Below are 20,832 nucleotides of genomic sequence, written 5' to 3'. Positions count from 1 at the left end.
TCCCAGAGTGCTGTATCAAGGCACCTCAGTGGGAAGTCTGTGGGAAGGAAAAAGTGTGGCAGAAAACGCTGGACAACGAGAAGAGGTGACCGGACCCTGAGGAAGATTGTGGAGAAGGGCCGATTCAGACCTTGGGGGACCTGCGGAAGCAGATGACTGAGGCTGGAGTAGAAACATCCACAGCCACCGTCCACAGGCATGTGCAGGAAATGGGCTACAGGTGCCGCATTCCCCAGGTCAGGCCACTTTTGAACCAGAAACAGCAGCAGAGGCACCTGACCTGTGCTGTGTGTTGGTCCACTATGTTTTATCAAGGACAGGGTCAATGCAGCTATCAGGAGAGTTTGGAGCACTTCATGCTTCCATCTGCTGAAAAGCTTTATGGAGATGAAGATTTCATTTTTCAGCACGACCTGGCACCTGCTCACAGTGCCAAAACCACTGGTAAATGGTTTACTGACCATGGTATCACTGTGCTCAATTGGCCTGCCAACTCTCCTGACCTGAAACTGAAACTGAATCTGTGGCATATTGTGAAGAGAAAGTTGAGAGACGCAAGACCCAAGACTCTGGATGAGCTAAAGGCCACTATCTAAGCATCCTGGGCCTCCATAACACCTCAGCAGTGCCACAGGCTGATTGCCTCCATGCCACGTCGCATTGAAGCAGTCATTTCTGCAAAAGGATTCCCGACCAAGTATTTAGTGCATAACTGTACATAATCATTTGAAGGTTGACTTTTTTTGTATTAAGAACTATTTTCTTTTATTGTGGGGATGAAATATGCTAATTTTGTGAGATAGGAGTTTTCATGAGCTGTATGCCAAAATCATCAGTATTAGGACAATAAGGACCTGAAATATTTTAGTTAGTGTCCAATGAATCTAAAATATATGAATGTTCAAGTTTTATCTTTACATCATGGAAAATAATGAACTTTATCATAATATGCTGATATTTTGAGAAGGACCTGTATATTGTGTATAACTTCTCAAATAAATGCAACAAAAATGGCAATTGACCAGACACAACATTGTTTAATAAGTTTGAAGTCTTTTTAGTTTTAAAACCCAAAAACCTATTTCCCAAAATACATAGAAGATTATTATTATGAAACCTTTCTGTCTGTCCATCCATCTATCCATCCATCCATATGGTGGTCCACATATATATATATATATATATATATATATATATATATATATTATGGATGGATGCATGGAAGGACAGACATTAACACATAAATATGATTGACAAATAATTGCTATTTTTAAGAAAATACAAAATGGGCATACTGGTGTTTTCATAACATGTGAATTTGGCTTTAAATTGGTTGGTTAGGCAGAGAAAGTGGGTCTTCCACAGTGGAAAAAAAGGGCGCATCTTGTGAGTACTGGAGCGTGTCCTGAGACGTCATATCCAAAATGCTGAAAGGAAGGAGGATGCTTGGATGTGCGCAACCCAGAGAAGAAACAGCCCTTAGAGCTCTAACCATTCTCCGGGCAACTTGCTGACTTTTGGTTATATTCTGAGGAGGTTCTGCTGGGTAGTCTTTTATTCTAACCATGAAGCGCGATCTGTATCTCATAAACTTTCTGATAACTTTCCCTCTCGTCAGTGGATCACCTTTTCAGTACAATATGTTTCAGGGAAACGCGTATTCTGCCCCAGAAACACGACAGAGAAACAAGTGAGTAGTTGCACGTATCTTTTTTATGTTTTTTTTTTTTTTCTTCATTTACATGAGCGCGAATAACAGATTGGAGATGTGCATCTGTTTGTGCAGAAACTGGTGCGCCTACGTTGTGCATAAGAATGTGAGCTGCGCTGTAGTTGGAGGCACGGAGAGCTTTGCGCAGCCCGAGTTGTTGCCATGTCCACCGGAGCAGCCAAACTGTGCGCAACAAGTGATGTAAGTTCCCAGAAATCACGTTAAAAAAATGAAGTTTTTTTTTCTTTTGCTATTTAGTGAGATTGTTATCAGCTGAAACTGTCTACAGAATATCTGTTTTATATCTATACTGACAAGATGTTTCCTGGCTTTCCCTGAGTCTCTTTTTTTTTGTAATATCGACTTTTTCTGGTCTGTTTTAACATATTTTAAGCCTCTTGAGTCTGAAATTGACAAGTAGCCTAACTTTTTTCTATTTGACCAGTCTTTGTTTAAACTGAATCTTTAAGGATGTTTTTACCAGCAGCCTGAAACAAAGACATAATGATGGAAACACCGACCATAATAGCGTTTAACTCTATCAAATGGCTGTTTGGCAGCACAGTAAAAACAAAAAGGGAGAGGGTTTAAAACGTGTGCAAGATTGGCTTCCATGCATTTTGTTTTATTGTGTACTTCCTCAGAGAACCTCCCTTCCCCCGGGTTATGAATGCTTTAGCTCTTAGTTTTAAGGACTCTAATTCATTTAATTGTACAAATATTTTGCAGTTATAGTCAAAGTCACTGACGTTTATAATGTCCTATATTTGCATACGATTTTAAGTCTACTCAAAAATATTGTATTCCTACTAATCCTCATGTCTTGCAGCAAATGCTTAATTGGGGCTAGGTGTTAACTTTGATTGGGCCATTGTAAAACATGAACATGCTTTGACCTGAGCAGGTATGTCAAACTGCATTCCTTGAGGGCCAATGTCCTGCAGGTTTTGGATTCGTCCCATGTCCAGCACACCTGAATTATATGACTAAATGACCTTCTCATGCACTCAATTTCGACAGAGCCCTGCTAACAACATAATTACGTGATTTAGATTTCTTGAGGCAAAGCTATCTTTAAACGTAAACTATGGGGCGTTATGTTTATGGTCTTTGCCATGCAGGAAGGTAAGCCTCTGCCTCAGTCTCTCATTATCTTTTTATCCACTAACATTTAGCGCCATCAACCAATCCCTTGGTCTCTGACCATCTTCCATGCCCCACTGAAGAAAGAAAATATTGACGGCATAATACTACCACCACCATGTTTTTTAGTTGTGTCATTTTTTTAATTAGATGACTTCTGAAAGCAGGTAGTTTTTTTTGATGTTTGGGATTATCCGACTAAACTATATTAAATGTTGCGATCCTAAAATACATGAGGATAAGAATGATAATCAATAACTGATATGCTTTATATCAGAAAATAACAGATTTGCTGTAGAGTATTTAGAGTGAATCTCCTAATTTTAATTTATCTTTTAATCTATTGTTGTTTTTTTTTGTAGATATCAAACACATTTTAGACCAACATACAAAATTGGCTACAAAATAATGACAGAGCTGCAGTGGAGGTGTTGCCCAGGATATCAGGGTCACGACTGCATGGAGGTGAAAGACATGAAACTTCTCCAAGTAGAGCGTTTGCCCCATGCCTCCTCAAATTCTGGCTATTCAAATCCACAAGGTCAGTGGCTAATGGTATCTAAAATATTTGAAATGCTTAAGGACATTTAGGTCAAAGGATACTCATTGTTTCAATGTTTTGTAGCTCCCAATCGGAGGACTGAGCCTCAGAGAAACCATCAATCAGCTTGGGAGGGGCAGATCAGAGGTCAAACAGTTGACAGGCCACGAGAGGGCCAAAGCAGACCTCAAAGCTCGCAACAACTAGAGGAGGAGGTGCAGCAGTTGTCTCAGATGGTCCTTGACATGCAGGCAAGAATGACAGACATTGCCTCCAATCTGAGACTGGATTTCCAGGAGGATGCAAGTAAAATGTTTGTTACTCTTATGAATAATCTTAAACAACCTGCCAGCGCTAGGGGTGCAGCGACAGAAAGCTTTCAGGTGCAGGACTTCTCTTTTGGTCAAGAGATGCCATCGATGGATGAGGTCATGAACAAGATAAACCAGGTTGCAGATGATCTTGAGTCGAGGAGTAATGTCTTGGATGACTTAATGAGTCGAGTAAATCTCCATGATGGACAAATAGGTCTGTTACTGGAGACGGGTCAGAATCAGCCATCCACGTCCCAACCTACAACGTCCAGCAGTGATGCTAACCTGCAAACCTTCTTGGAAAGTAAGATCAGTGCTCTACGAGAAGAGTTGATGGAAGGTATAGAAATCAAAATGGCCGATTTGAAGAACTCCTGTGACTATAAAATCCACTCAGTTCAGGAACAGTGTGAAGGACAGGAGGCCAACTACTTCAGCTTGATCGAACTCATGGACTCAAAGGAATTAGACGTCCGCAGTGAGATCCAGAATCTGAAGACAAAAGTGGATGAACTACAGAAGGCAGGACCAGTAGATTCTCACCTGCAAAACCTTGAAAACCAGCTGAACTCATCTCAAAGCTATTTGGAGATGTGCCTCTCTGTGGAGAAAAATCTTCGGCACGAACAAGAAGAAGCCATTAACGACTTGAAGAAGACGTTGGACGACAAGCTGGGATCTATACAGAACCAACTCACGAATAAGCTGACAAATAACTCTAAATTCACCTTAATGAGTGAAAATAGTCTGCTAATAGATGCTAGCTCTGTAAAGGATTCAGTTGATAAGCTGGAGCATAAAGTCAATGATCTGGAACTTCTGTGCTCTGAAAACTGTAAAGCTAATTTAACTGCTTTAGAAAAGCTTCAGAATGACTTCCAGAGCTATAAATCTATTGTAGATAACATGGAAACAAATCTGAACATTCAGGTAAGAGACTTTGAATCCATGAAGGGTCAGCTTTTATGCATCAACAGCACTATTGAGAATGTGAGTAGTGAGATAGATAACCGTCTGGACAGAGTGGAAGATTCAATATCAATTGTAGAAGATCAGCGGAACCTTAACTCCTCCTGGGATCAAAATACAGAAGCAACCCTCCAGGATTCTAAGGATCTTTTGGAGCTTCACAGGGTACAGCATGAGAAGCTGAGACAGCGTTTAGATGAGTTGGACAGAGAGGTGAAAGCTGAGGCCAAAAGCTGCAGAGAAACAACTAAAGATGTGGGGCTGGAGCTCACCAGCATGGACAGTCGGATTGTTAATGTTGAAGCTCTGTGTAACAAGCTTGATCCCATCTCCAACAACCTCCTGAGGATCAAAGAGGGCCTGAATAGGCACATCACTGGACTGTGGAGCTGTGTGAACCAGCTGAACGGCACGGTACAAAACCAAGCCAATGATATCGGAGGGCTGAAGGGAACATGTGAGACTCTTCAGGACCGAATCACAAACATAGCCAGAACCCTTCAGACCCTAACAAATGGTTCTCCTGGGAAGGAAGGTAAGCTGTCTATCCTTCCAATCAGACATGAGCTGAATCATTCTGGGGCTTGGATAAAGGATAATGTCCTTGTAGCTGAAACATTATGCATGAATAAGCACCATTTTATAATAATCATATTACTCTCAAAAATAATATATGTTGGTTTTATTAGTCCTAGCAGGTGGCGCAGTTAGTGCACACGACCCATATATGCAGGCCTTACTCCTCGATGTGGGCGACCCAGGTTCCAATGCGACCTGTGATCCTTGCATGTCATACCCCCCTTTCCTGTCAGCCTGTTGTCAGAAAAACAAGCCACTAGTGCTGCAAAAACTCAAAAAAAAAAAAAAAAACAGACTGGAGTCTGTCGAGAACTGTGAAAAGCCTTTGATCACAGGAGTGGAAGAATTAGCTCCTGTGTGGTTCAGTTGCTTTTTCTTCTCTAAACCAGCTTGGGCTACTTTTTTTTTATCTGGTGGCTCAATTCAAACAATACATACTGGAAGTGTCAACTGGAAGTCATTCAAATTCTTAATACTTTTTTTAAGTAAACCCAAAATGTATTTTTTTATAATTTCATGCTCTTTTTTGCATAATTGAGACACAACTGCTGCTTGTAGAGTAGTTCAATCTGAAAAACTGACACGGAAAGAAAAAGACAGAAGAATTTTATTTATTTTAAGACTTTGGCGCTCAGACCTTGACAGGAAATATTAGCGCTGAATTTTACTCTAATATGCATAAGCAGGTGTATGAGAACTGGGATGTCCCCCTCCAGGTCTGAAACTGGTGGTGGAGTCCATAGACTGCTGGCTGGCGAGATCATGTGCTTGAGCTGTGTTGGTGAGATCCCTAGACTGTGTGAGCTGATACTAGTGCTTCACTTAGGGACCTGGAAGATAGATGTCCAGCTTGGATAAACACAGATTTTTATGAACCTGTCCATGATGAGCAAGCATGAAGCGACAGTGGAGAGGAAAAATTCCCCTTTGGGAAGAAACCTCTGGCAGAACCAGCCTCAACATGGCGGTCTACTGCTGGACCTATTGAGATGTGACAGGGAATGTAATAAGGGTCCGGGAGGAATTATACTCGGATAGGGACGAGGTTGAAGAAGAACTGTGGAAAAGCCAGATGGAGCTTAAGCTACGATGGTGGAGAAGGGGATGAAGGTGGGCGAATCGGGGTCATCTGAGTGAAAATCAGACATGTTTGTGCGTGGCTGGGTATGAGGCTGAGTCGTGGATTTGAAGACCTTTTAAGATGAACTCTGGATGCTGATTGGTCTTTGTGAAGGGGCGGTTCAAAGCTGATTGGTTTGCATCAGAGGCAGATGAGCCTCTGATGATGAAGGCAGGCAGTTTTGTTTCTTCAGTTGAACTTCTGCCTAGGCTTCATTTTAAACACTGCTCTTTGTTTCCTTGATTGTCTGTATTTTTGTCTGTATAGTTCTGTCAAGTAAAAAAAAACAAGAAAATGAAAGTTTACACTGGTAGTTTGGGAGGAAACCTAAACTTAAGGTCCATTGACTGAATTTGGTCAATTAAAAATTATTTACTAATAAAAGGGTGGGGGCCCTGCCCCTACAATACGATACTCTTGTACAAGCTGTCATGGTTATTTTGTTTTTTTTTCACAATGCTCAGCTTTTTATAGCTTTGAGGCATCAATATTTTCTAAGAGATTAACGAATACTACTGTCTACTACCATAGAATCGCCCTGATGCTACAAATAAACAAAACATTTTTTTTTTTTTTACTCAAATCATCTTGATATCCATTCAATGTTTTTAACATCCATTTTTTAAAAGAAAACCCTTTAGCTTCTTTTTTTCCCTCAGCTGCTAACTCTGTCTTTATGATGTGCTGACTGGCCTGCAGGAGAGCCCCAAATGTTGGCGTGTGTTTCAGTGTGAGCGAGCAAAGAAGCTGGATGTTCTTTAAGCCATGCTCTCATGTAAAGCAGGCAAGCTTGATTGAAGACACATGCCTGCTTTAACAGACCCCATGTTGTGTTGAGCAATGCTTTGGCATCAAGGAATAAACTTAACCAGACTCATATGTGCGTCCAGCAGTGTGTTTAATGGGTGTGAGTTTGTCCATGTTATGTTGCATGTTTTGCAGCTCAAGGTGGTAAAAAACAAAATCTGCCTTTACAGTTAGAGATAGCTTTGATGGAGCCTTTTAATAATTTAACCATCTTTATCTTTTATTGAACCAGAAAAATAACTAATTGAGATCAAAACCTCTTTCAAAAGTGACCTGGCCAAGACAGCAGCACAAAACATACAAGACCAAAATGCAAAATAAGATACATTAATACATAATCAGAAAGGAACACATAATTGATCATTACAAAGGCCAAATTATTTAATGCTTCTGTCGATAAGCTCATTTCTGCTGTTGCACTTTGATTCTAACCCTCAGTGAATATATTTTCCATTTAACGTTGAGCTATTGCATTTAATATGTTTGATTTGTAGTGGAAGTTGAAGCATAGATCTGTGAACCATGTGATATTTTTACTTTAGTTTGTTCTACCAGGAAGTTGACAAATCTTATGGACTTGCTCAAAATTAACTAACGATTAAACCATCAAAGGTATTGTATAAAAAAGTGGCTTATTTCTCAAACTTTAACTATGATTATACTTAGGATATGTATCGGCATCAGTGGTTAGGGTGCATACATTTGTCCAGTTTGAACCATTGCTCCATCCGTCTTAATACTCGTGTCTTTGAGCAGGACACTAACCCCACATCGCCTACTGATGGTGATCAGAGGGGCTCATTGTTCGCGCTTCTCACACTGTTCCCCAGAGGAGCAGTAGGTTGCAGCATTAGTGTGTAAATGTGTACATGAATGGGGGAATGACTAAATGTTGTGTAAAGCGTGTTTTAGTTACAGTAGCTTTAAAACTTTTTGAAAGGCGTTCCATCAGATTGATTTTTTTCTTGAAACTTGCACATTTTCATCCTCCAACAGATGTTGAGCACAACTCAAACACAGTTTTTACTTCTGCAAATAACCGTAAATAACAATTACCAAGCAGCTCTGTCCTGAAAAGCCTGTTTAAAACTAAACTTCTCAGGTTCTTGGGCTTAAAATCAAACACAATCCATAATTAAATACACTGTTATAAAGATGCTATTATACCCCATAATTACAAACAACACATGACACCCAATCGAGCAGCACGACTAGAGCAGGTTAGCAAATACATCTTAGGTGGCTCTATCATCACATCCCAGACCTGGAATAGAACATTAAAAACAGCCTGTCAGCCGTGCTACACAATTTTAACACCTGCTGACTGTCGCTGCAGGCTCATCAAGTGGGAGGGCGATTTGCAAAGTCAGTGACTCAGTGTAGTTGGCTGGGTTTCCTTAGATAGAAAACCTTTAACAAATCTCTATGATATGATTGAATTGTCTCTCTGTCTTGAATGAACATTTTGTGAATTAGTCCAATATAGAAAACTGAAATGAATAAGTGTGTAATTAATCTGTTTAACTGATTTGCCAAAAGGAACATATTTATTTATTCCAAGAAATAAAACATTGCAGGAGAAAGCCTATTCTAGGCTGAATATCTGAATCTGGGTATCTGAATAGATATAAATCCTATTTTTCCTGTTTATTCCAGTTTAGAACAATACAAATTAGTTGAGTGATTTACTCACTGTTTGCGTGTGCATTGCTGTTCTTATGTTGTTTTGTTTTTCTATTTGTGTTCTAACTCTGAAATCCAAAGTGTTTATCATTGTTGATAGAAATAGCCAGGAAGGATTGAGTCAGTTGTTGTGGTAGAGTTGATACAGAGGCTGCAAAGGACAGAAGATTGGTTTAAGTCCAGACACAGACTTAGTCGAAGTTCAAATGAGAATCTGTAGCAAAAACTTGTAGATTCCTGTTCATGGACGCTGTCCATCCATCCACTCTGAGCATGATATATTGCAGGAACAGGAATTTTATTCAGTATGTGTTTAAAGCTGGTTGATAAATACCTCAAAATACTTTCTACTGTAAATAAAAAGAGACGTAGGTCAGCAAAATATTTACTAAGGGGGAATTAATACACATGCATGCACCACCTTTTAATATTACATCCTTTTTTATGAAAACCACTTCATGTTTTGCACAAAACATTTTTGCTCTCCATATATCGTAAAATATGAAGTTAGTCTGTCATTTTAATTTGAACTTACTTACTTGAAACTGTGTGTTAATCAGACTTCTTTGCAGGACTCTTACCTTTGACATTTTTACAATCCATCATAGAGTTTGACTCATGACAGCATATTTTGTCATATTTTAGCTGTTACCATCCCACCCAAATGACGTACTCTACTGCAGGGTTAACAAGCTTTAACATCCACATTTCTCATCCTGCTCATCATTCATCTTTCATTTTTAAATAGGCTTGGCTTTTGCATCATCATATTTTTTTTATACTGCTGCATACTTCTCAAGGGAATCCACACATTGATGGTACCTATGAGACTGAGCTAGACTCCAGCAGTCGTGAATGTGAACTTGGGGCTCTCACTCTGTTTAGATGCCAGAGCTCTTCCTTTGAGAGCAACTCCATTTGCTGTTTTTTATTGGTCTCAGTGATTTACTATCCAGTCCATACTAGAATAATTCCAAACAGTGGTCTCTGTTTAGCCTACCAACTGTTTTCTAAAGTTTCCATTTAGGTGAAAATTATTTTCTTCTAAGTGTTGTATCTGAGTTTTAAATGTTCTAATTTTTTCCCAGAAAAGCAATTCTGTTGTGACTCAGAACTAATCTCACTCCACCCTGTTAATTATATAATTTAGTAATTTTTTTCCCCCATAAAATATGTTTGACGTCCACTGCCTTGTTTCCTGCATGTTGGAGGGCACTGTGTCGGCTCTCTGTTTGACTTGTTCTATGTTATCTTACTTTGAGCTTATCTAAAGTGGCTGGAAAATGCTGCCCTGTCACATAGTTGTCTTTGCACACCTTAGCATGGATTGTCACTAATGGACAACATTTCATTTTAGATTTAGGAGCTTTAGTATGTTGAGGTGCTACTGGATGATCAATTACATCAGTGTGCTCTCTACTGATGTTCAGTTCTTACTCTTCTGTGAGTTCATATCCTCTCCAAATAAAGGAAAAGTAAAATGTGGCCCCAGAGGCTATCCATGACTATGTTTACCAATGATGTCACGCCAGTTGTTAATCTTGAGAAAGAGGCACTGGAAACATTTGTCGTTTTCTTGCATTCTGCAATCTGGCTGGCTCAGTTTTCACAGAATCTTTGATTACTTGTAAATTCATAAAAAAAAGTGTTAATTGTTGTTTGAACCCTTTTATCAAATTTTAAAACCTAAGCAACTCCAGTTTGTTGAGGAGGGTTAAGTCATTTATTTTTTTAACACTTTCCATAGAATAATTTAATTAGTGTTTTCCGTTTGTCATGCTTTGCATTTTCCACAGCTGTCTTCAATTTTCACTTGTCAAAACTATTATCGTCCATCAAGCTTTACTGTATATGTCAAATCCTGCCCAGTCAGGTTGAGATCAGAGGAATTTGTATTCTGCTTACTTTGGAAACCACAAGTCTGGTCCGAGAATGATGTCACGACTGATATGTTAATGTTTCAGGATTTTGCCCTCTTTTCAATTATAGTTTTCCTCATACGTTTACATCCACTTGTCATAAATGCATTTCTGAATAGATGTGATATCATACCACTCTTATCATCCAAAATGGTATAGTTAATATGGGTTTTTGTTTTTCTTGCAAGGACATCACTACAGTTTTATGTAAGGCTGCTGTTATTTGTTTTTGGGTTTCCTGTTGGAACAGCCATAGCTTCAAGTCTTACTGTTTAGCTGATTATTCCATTCAGTTAAAGGTATAGTGGGGGATGATGTTTTTGATGGTGGATCATCAAAATAAGTGGTCCTCCTAATTGTCAATCATTCTGCTGATATGTTTATGTAAGGCGGTACTACAGTACGTGCTCGTCCCCATTTTCACTTACAGGTGGTGAGTCTGACATTGTGGAAGTATTGCAAAACTTCTTTTGGAAAGTAAGCTTGTATGAGCGGTGCAAACAGCAACTTTTAAACAGAGTTTGCACGTGTTTAATAGGCATTCCCTCTGGGAACGGGTACAGGGTTGTGTATGTGCATTATTTTTTCAATTTGCAAAAATCCTGGACTATACTTTGACCACTTTCTTTGTCAGGCAAACTTCATCATTGACAGCAACAGACCCATACAAGACTGCTGCCAGCACCATTCTTGGTATTTGCTGCTATATTTTCAAGTTTCAGAACTCTAATCTGGCCTCTCTAATGTTGAAATCTTGTAATTTTGGCCAAACAGCTCAATCTTTGTCTCATCATACCATGAAACATTTCTACAGATGATATTTGATTCATGCATGTTGATTGATTTCCTTTCATATGAGCATGACCAGACAGCTGAACATTGGGCACACTGGGAGCTCACAACCAAACTCACATTCATGATGGATTTGGGACAGACAGAGCAACGTTCAAACATGGACCCCACTTCAGCCTTATTGATAGTTTGTGCTGTTGATACCTCCCTATTCAATAAAGCCTGTGGTTTTCTGCAATTTGATGAGACGGCTTATAGCTATTCCTTGAAAGTGTAATTCACTTTCCATTTTTTTATGGATGAATTGAACATTGGTCTCAGGGACATGTGGAATGCTTATTTCATATTCTAACTCACCTTTAAAACTCTCTAGCAATTTCTCCATGGTTCCTTCATCTCCATGATGTCACTGATTCACTAAAAGTATCCAGCTAACCTCTGAGGCCTGACAGAACAGCTGTATCATGTATCATTAAACACTGCATTGTGACGGAGTTAAGGTTTTGGTTGTGACAGAAAAGTGGAAAAGCTTAAGGAGGGTGAATATCTCTGCAGGATGCAGATCTTGCAACAGTCCGATTTTGAGGTCAAAGTTTATGAGATTCTTTCCCAATTGGAATTTAGACTTCAGGGGGGTTCCCATTTATTTTTTCTAACTTGACATGTGGAATTATGACTTTTGATTTTAACTGTAATATTTCATTGCAAGTCAGAAAATCCTCCATCTTGTTCCTACAAGACGTGTTTTATTTTTCATTTGTACTTGCTTCTGGATTCTGCAGTATTCAGGCTGATCTGTCTATACCATCACCCTGCTTGCTTTACAAACAAAGGTGATTAGGCAGGATATGAAAAGTATTAAGATATGAGCTAAAAATTCACCACATATCTAATCTGTTAAATGAAAAAACATTGTTCTGTTTGGATTTTAGGATCTTCTCATGACAGCGCTGTAGAGCTCTTCTGGAAACTTTTACAGATAATAGAGCAATGCTCATCTTCTTCTGAAGTCTGCTGAGTGCTAAGACTTGTAGGTCTTTGACCTGTGTGAGATAAGGTGACTAATCCTCCCCAAAGGTCAAACGCTCCTGACGACCTTAAAATCGGAATAAAAATGGCTCCTAAACAAAGGCCTCCAGGAACAAATAAATTATTTAGCTCTTGTTTTTGGTGGCTCCTCCTTCGATTGGGTTTTCAGACTGTGACAGGGCTTAGAAATGTATTTCCATTCCTCTTTTCTCTCAAGATTTGTTTTGGCCACTAATCACAGAAATTGTATTTATGGATTCCTAAATCAAAGCTTTAAAGACCTCAGTGTCTTTTGGTGACTCATAAAGTCAAGATTCTGCCTTGCAGTCATTATTAAAAAGTGATTTATAAAGTAGAAAGTGTCTGTTTTTTTGCGAAACAGGAGACTGCTGTAATTAGAATCTGCTGGTGGGTAAATGACTAACAACAGAGAGAGGATTTCCTTTCCCCAAGTTACTTGGAGAAACACACATTTAGATCCAGCTGTATTTGTTTACTGCTTACCTCTTTAATACACAGTACACTCTCCTGTGCAAAGCCGATACACATCCTGGTCGTTGGTTCTTTTATCTCAGTGGCAGCAGCTCGGAAATTACTTTTGAATTGCTCAGATCAAAGAGAAGGACATACCTCGCTTTATATGAGGAGCAACACGACCGGTGTGCATGCTCCCAGGCTCACCTCCTGGGCCGTTTTACAGCACCGAGCGGGTCTGCCAGCATGTATTACCATTAAGCAGGGAGACTTTTTTTCTCTCTACCAACGTGGCTGATGTTTTAATAATGCCTGGTTTCCTTTTCTCCTATACTGTTTACATGATGATCACTGCTGCTCTTTATAAATGGAAATGCTCATTTCACTGTTGTAAGCTGTTTGCAACTAAATTTAGTCTTGTATACACTCTGTGTATACAAAATGACAAAAAAATTTGTCTATATGGTATTTAAGTGCTGGCTTTCCATCTGGAGCAGCAACATTTTGGTTAAATTATATTTATAGACTTCTTACTATAAATTTTCTTTTACTAAGGCAAGCTTTTAAGTATAAAATAAACAGGAACTAAATGTCCTAACCTGAGGTCTCATCCACCACAGCTATTTGGGACATTTTGGATGGTTAAGTTGAACTGGCATGTAAATGACATTTTAAAGATCACATTGAAAGATTTATTAAGAGTCAGGGGACCATATGTGGGCTTTTTTGTCTTTAGTTTGCTTCCTTAAATAACTTCCATTAGCAAAGATATATGTCTTTTTTTAACTACAATAGCTCCACTGTTACAGATCTGTCACACAAAGCTGTCATTATCTTTATGTCAAGACTAGTAACTGTTCTCATTAACACCTTGACATCAAATGATTATCTAGGCCTGTAATTATGAACTTGGGGAGCGAAAATGACAAACCTGCAGCGTTTAACCCATCAGCTCAATATGACTGCATTCAAGAGGAATCCTGGAATTTATCAACAAACCATCCCTTCCAGCGCTGTTGTTGGAACTACCTGGTCTGCAAAGCAGCTTTGTTTATGTGCAGCGTACTAAAAACGTTCCAAGCAAATGTGGGAGTAAACTGGGGTATAGCTTGGTGCCGGGGGATAAAATGCAACTGATTTGCAGTATATACACAAATATGTCAAAGGTCAAAATGATAAGGCTGTGTTTTATTTACACAGGGAAATATGAATTACTCATATTACATTTGAAAAAAGGTAAATTTTCTGTGTGTATTATGACTGTATTTATTGTCTCAGTCATGATAACCATACTTATTACATTTATTTAGAGAGCTCTTTTGATTCTGTTGTTGAATCATGACCCCTGATCTTCACTGAGGCGAGTGGAGTTCGGTTTGTTCATCAGATAAACCAGGATGTTATGGAGTTTTTTTAAAGTGATGGAAAATTCCACCACACAATCACTGCAGCTCTCACACACCATGTAAAAAATAATAAATACAACGGAGACTGAAACTTTGTAGCCAATAACATCACCTCATCTCACACAATTACGTACATCCAGACACTTTCCACATCAGGGGCTATGGGATGGTTGAAACTACTAGAGAACATTAAGCCTTTGCTTAAGTTGAGTGTTTAGTTTAGTTAGGAGGCACTTTCAGAGCATTGATTTTACATTGTTAGAAGGTCACTCACCTTGTAAAAAAAAATTATGATAGAGATGAGAAAATGCAAAAACATGAGAAGAGTAACAGCAGGTTTTATTGCTGCAGAACCTGGATTCACCCATACAAAGTTTTTACAAAAGAGAAAACCCAAACTTACACAGATACTTTCGAGATATCACAAGACTTTACGTTCTACAGTATAAATGAAGCTAATTTTGTCATGTTAATTTCTGCCTCCTAAAGTGTCAGTTTATATAGCTTGATTGGAAGTTGTGTGATGGCATGTAGTTAGAGACTAAAGGAAAAGCCACCTTCCTGCTTTCAGAACGGCTCCTTTTTAGAACAGCTAAACAGAGCTAAATGGTGGTGTAAGAACAGCTTTCCTGATGCTTTCTTCACCTGTGACCTTTGTATCCTGAGCTGGGATGATTTAAAAAAAGGGGATGGCTATGTACAAAGTTTCCAAGTAAACAAAAGAGACAAGATTGTTTAAAAAATATATATTTTTTTTGTTTGTTAATTTAACTTTTCTTTAAGTTGTTCTTTAAGACTGAATCGATCAAGTAAGCCTCTCTCTTTGCATGCCACTTACAACCTGCATGGTAGTAAAGTCAGCATTTATTTCTTACCCGTTTCCTATAAAATTGGAGGTAACTTTAAAATATACCCGAATGAAAACTGACTGTGTAAAACCTGTCTTCTAAAAGAGGTGACTGCCTTAGATTTAGCATCATACCTCATGTAGTGGCCAGAGGGATTTACCATTGTTAATCCTGGCATTCACTAATGTTGAGGGCTAAGATTAGATGAACATGTTTCTTTTTATCCTTATAAGAAGAATAATTTCTCTAGGATCAAAAACGTCTGGCTTCCTTCTTTCTCAGCACTCAGGCTTTATTGTAGATTTTATTTGGCAGTTAACTTGCCTTTCAATAAAGATAAAATAGGTTGGCTAAGCTCTGCTTCGGAGTTTGCAGCATTATAGCATCAGAAAGGCATGTGTTTGTGGAAAGAAAAACTAACAATAGCTGCAATCAGAGCCAAAGTGGGTTTGAGCATCTTGGACAGGTGTTGATATGTTTTTGGATGAACAGTGTATTATTTTTTTTAGCATTGCTGTTAAGTCAGAAAGATTATTTTTGAACCTATCTGTCTTTAATTAATTTAAATACTGATTTTATAAAGGGCTTGTATATAAATAAACTTGATTGAAATTGATAATTTCTTAGGTAAGTCCATTCAAATTCAAAATTAATTTATTATCCCAAGGGGAAATTAAATGTTGCTGTAACTCATACATTATTTTTTAAAATAGCGTATGAGTTGTAGGTGTTGATAGCTGTAGGCAGGAAGGATCTTCTGTAGCGGTCTGTCTTGCAATGGATCTGGAGAAGCCTCTGACTGAAGACACTGTTGTTTTAAAAAATTACTGAAGTGAATCTCTTTCACATTGGGAATCAAAAAAATAAAAGGTCTAAAATGTTTTATCAGACAGTTAAAGACTGAATAAAGCTGCTTTTTGTGGAATTTGTTAAGAAAAAATATATATTTGAAATGATGCAATCAACCCGTTTTATTTAAAGAGTACTTTAACAGTGGGATTCCCAAATGTGAAGCATTTCACCATTTTCAAATATCGCAATCCAAAATGCTAAACTATCGAATGGTAAACAGAACTTCAATCAGACAATTCATAGAAATAATAGAAACAAATATATTGATAGTAATTGCAATGTTATTCTAAAATACTAGGAAAAACGGTATAATAAATATCCCATTCTACAACTGTTTATCAGGTAAATTAGGCATATAACATAGAGATTACAATGAAGCATAAATTTAAGTTTAAACTGCTATTGAAACAATGCGCGGCTGAGTGGCATAAATATATAAATTCTGTTTCATATAACAGTGTTGAATTTAACTGCCTAAAAAAATGGGATTTAAAAACAGAAGAAAATAAAGACTCATCTGAGATGCACCACATGTATTAGAGCCGCTGAGGAGGGCTCTGTTGAATAGTTTTTATGACATGAAAATAGCGCTTAATTTCAAAGATGACTGCATGCAAATAACTTGCATAAAGCCTCTCCCTTCTTACGTCCTTGTGAACATTTCCCATTGACCAAGCAGCTGTTTTCACTTTCCTTTTGGATCTTAAGAGTCAGAATGAGAAAGTGTACTTTTTAGATATTTATTGTAAATTAAAGTAAAAGGGATTTTTCTTCCTACCAGCAACAAGATAATGTCTTTAAAGTTTGATTTAATGAGGATTTGAAAGGTTAGTGACACTGGAAGCAGCATAGTCTGGTGTATTTATTCTTTGCTGCAAGATTCATGGATTTATACACTGAGCTGAGGTTTCAGTAAAACATCAGCCTTATTTTTTTCTTGCAAGAAGTCAGTTATGTCTTGTGGATAAAAGCTGACAATGAAATATAAATCTAAGGATCTTTAAAAAGTTTGGCTTCAGCCAGAGAACTGATGTGTTTCCAAAGATCTCCAACAAATGAGATAAAGTTTTAGAGCCTTTTATGTGAGAAAATAGTTTTAAGCTAACATGAAATTACTAAAATTGGCTTTTTAAGGTTTAGATAAAAAAAAGTTTTGTCTCCTATTTGTTTAAAAAACAGTAATTTTGTCTAAATTTACAGTTTTACAATATATAATTTTGAGATGAGCAAAAAAAAAAAAACAAAATCTACCAAAACATGAATGTTTTCAGTTACAGCTTTATCCCACATGTTAGTTTTTCTTCTTTAAAAAAAAAGAAGAAATAACTGGGTCTGGTGAAACATGTCATATTTGTTGAATATTTTCAAAAAAGCATGATTAAAGCCATCTGCTTTTATTTTGAAACTCTTTAGCACTTCAAAGAGACTCTAAGAAGAATTAGACTTAAATCTGTCATATGATGAAAGTTTATAGTTTAGAGAATTTCTTGACATCCTTATTCAGTTGAACCCAGCTGCCCTGTTAACTCAGAATATATCTGATCTGTTCAGGTGCTGATGTTGACCCGATAGAAGGATCTCCACGAGTTTCAGCTGAGCGCCTCAGAGTCTTACCTGTCCCTGTAGAGCCCTTCCTCAAGCATCTACCTGTGATGGAAACAGGAGAGGCAGGTCCACCTGGACAAATGACGTCTGATTTGCCTAAACGGATGGACGCCAACGTGATGTCTGTTCAGGGATACGCTGGAGCTCCAGGTAAAAACAGTTACGTAACATTTTCCTGCATGCAAGGATGCATACCATTTATTTTTCAATCTTTGTTTTTATCCAAAGCTTCCCCTGTTACCTCCACTGAGTCCTTAAAGACCAATGTGCCTCTAATAACAGGTAACATTTATATCGCTGGTTTATGTTCAACCAGAACTAAGCATAGGACTGTTAATATTTCTATTTAATCGACAGATGTGAGTAAGCCTCAAAGATCTCCAAAACAGAAAAGTAGCACAGCTACAGGTCAGATTAACTCCATTATTTTAGAGTCTGAATCTGTTAGGATCATGTTTGCTTATATCCATCGTTTCTTGTCTTGGTCCCCAGGTGAGAAGGTCTCCTTCTCAGCCGGTCTGACTCCCCCGATCCAAGGAGAACTTGGAATAATCCGATTCAACAAGGTTCTGGTCAATGATGGAGGACATTATGACCCTAATACAGGTAGATTAACACACTATTTAAAAGGGGTAAAACAAAATACACCCCCCCCTCCCCCAATCAAACCCCTTCTTTTTTTCTCTATATGTACTTTTTTGTCGCTTTTTGTTTGTAATGTATCTTTATTTTGTTAAAGAAAGGCTAGACACACCGTAGGTACATTTGAAAATCTTTTAATTTTGATAATTTTAATATTCTGAAGAGTCTCTATTTCACTTTAAAACACACATAAAGCTAATTTGAACTGCATTTTTAAATTTTTCCAACTATTGAGGAATGTCTAGTAATCTATATTTGACTAAAAAGAATTAAATGTGTTGGAAAAACTAACAGCAACCAGCCTTGTTAACGCACTTCCCTTTATAGTAATCTAGTACAATTCCATCTTTTGAAACCTTTTGGATTAAATTAGGATGGGTCTTTGCATATTAATTTCCATATTTTGATTGATCAAATCTCCAGGTACATCCTGCTATCTACTGGAATGTCTTCACTCATGAGTTTGCATTCAAAATGAATGAAAATATGACAGTAATTTACACTGGATTTCAGGTGTAAAAAATATAATGTATATGAGGATGAATGATCATTTCTCGGACATTTCCAGTTTTAATTGCTAATCAACTGGATCATGAAGATTTTAACAGTTGGAAAGAAAAACTAAATTATGTTTTGTCCTCAAACTAGATTCTGCAGATGGCCCTCTTCTATCCCACGCCTAGCAGAAAGCAGAACATAAATTGAACAGATATTTACCACCAAGCAGGTCTTAATATCAACAAAGTAAAGACTGAGATCAATTGCAATAACATCTGAATTAACAAACACTTCTCCCATTTATGATGTTAATTTTATTACTAGTGGTGGGTATAAATTAATTAATCTAGAGTAATTTCACTGTAATCTTGGAATTAATCTAGATTATTGTAGATTAAAAACAAAGTGTGACTGTGTAAATAATAAGTAAAAGTAAGTCTTTGAACAGGTTTCTAAAGCCAGGTGGGGCATTAGACCAGAGGCTCATCCCCTGTTATCAAAATACATCACAAACTGCTTGAGAAAGCGTTTCTACTATAATAACTGGTGATGAAAATAAATAGTATTCAATAATATGTATTTGTGTTTAATAACTGTTTATTCAGATAAACAATAATTCTGAACTGCAGGCCTACATAATAGGTCATAATGAAATGTTTACAGCCAGTAGGTTTCTGTCAGTCAGTCTAAGCTCTATTTCTCCTTTTTCCACCAGTCACTTTGGTGGACCAACTTTGGGGCAACAGCGATTGAGAATAAGACTAAAATCTGTGTTTAGAATGTTTACTGTGATGTAAAGATCCAGAGGTTTAAAAAAAAAAACATCATATGAAACTTTGGTTCTAGAAATGATATAGGCTAAATAAATACCACAGAAGCTACATTTTCAAAAAGGGTCCCACTTTACCCACATTCACCAAAGCTATCATCCAGAAGCAAGCATAATGTTGTGGTAATCATCCTTGGTGTCGTGCTAAAATGAAATTTAAATTTACACAAGTTGAAGTTCCCAGCTGGCATCAATGAGGTGTACAGTGATGCCGAGGTAGTTATCATTATTCATAGATGTTCAGTGATGCACCTTACTAACTTCTCATGTTTTACAGCTTTTTCCATGGGGTGCTGCTCATGTATTCTCCTCATGATAGTTCGCCTCATAGTTTATAAGATGGGTCGCCCGTGGCCGCCAAGAGAACGAGCTCATAATAACACCGACAGCTGGTGGCAATCCACTAAGCGAGGAAATTGATTAGCTTGGCTGATCGAGCTGTGCTGGTGGGCTTGTCTGGGTTGCATTCAAACAGTGTAGTTTGACAAACATAACTCTTTGCTTGCACTACATCAGTACTTGGTCTGGCATCTTCCACATAGACTAAGGGTTTCTTTCCGTTTAGGCGGTTGCGTTTTAATGCACAAAGTGCAAACAGCTTTAGTCTTGTCAAGGTTTCCTTTGGGGATCTTCAAAATAAATTTTCTCTGAAGCAAACCCGGTGTTTTTATAGCTTCATTCATGTTTGATGTGGTCATTTCACAGTACAACTACACATGTTGGAAAACTGGTTTCTTCACATCCCCAGATATACATCCGTGCTAAAATATCAAGGTGAAAGTCATCAAAGCTTACTTAGTATAGACCCACCTCCCAAGCCAACTGTGAGAATAGATTAAAGGCGATATTTTTTTAATCGCCTGATAAGAGTCTGGCCCACTACTATTTATTACCATTATTGACTGAACACAGCAAGCATTTGGGTATCTGGAGATCTCCACTTTCTGACAATGAGGCATTCAAACTGCTACATTTAATTCAGTTCACTGTTTTTATATAAATCCAATTTTATAAAACATAATCTTTAGGCACTTTAGAATAATAAAAAAAGTAGGGATGCACGATATAATC

The 20,832-nt window shown here is 37.8% G+C and overlaps 1 protein-coding gene across 1 annotated transcript in view; it reads left to right on the top strand.

Annotated features, from left to right (window-relative positions):
- The first annotated feature begins 1,440 nt into the window (after positions 1-1,440).
- emilin2 (elastin microfibril interfacer 2) overlaps positions 1,441-20,832 on the top strand; it is a 23,879-nt gene continuing 4,487 nt past the window's right edge. Inside the window, exons 1-8 of the mRNA XM_015375704.1 lie at positions 1,441-1,690; positions 1,787-1,912; positions 3,217-3,395; positions 3,480-5,213; positions 17,739-17,942; positions 18,021-18,074; positions 18,150-18,200; positions 18,285-18,398. Coding sequence (XP_015231190.1) covers positions 1,566-1,690; positions 1,787-1,912; positions 3,217-3,395; positions 3,480-5,213; positions 17,739-17,942; positions 18,021-18,074; positions 18,150-18,200; positions 18,285-18,398 — 2,587 coding nt within the window. The 5' untranslated portion in view covers positions 1,441-1,565. The remainder of the gene's footprint in view (positions 1,691-1,786; positions 1,913-3,216; positions 3,396-3,479; positions 5,214-17,738; positions 17,943-18,020; positions 18,075-18,149; positions 18,201-18,284; positions 18,399-20,832) is intronic.

The sequence above is a fragment of the Cyprinodon variegatus genome, unplaced genomic scaffold, assembly GCF_000732505.1.
Source record: "Cyprinodon variegatus isolate N-32 unplaced genomic scaffold, C_variegatus-1.0 Scaffold123, whole genome shotgun sequence".
NCBI lineage: Eukaryota > Metazoa > Chordata > Actinopteri > Cyprinodontiformes > Cyprinodontidae > Cyprinodon > Cyprinodon variegatus.
This window is presented reverse-complemented; position numbering and strand designations above follow the sequence as displayed.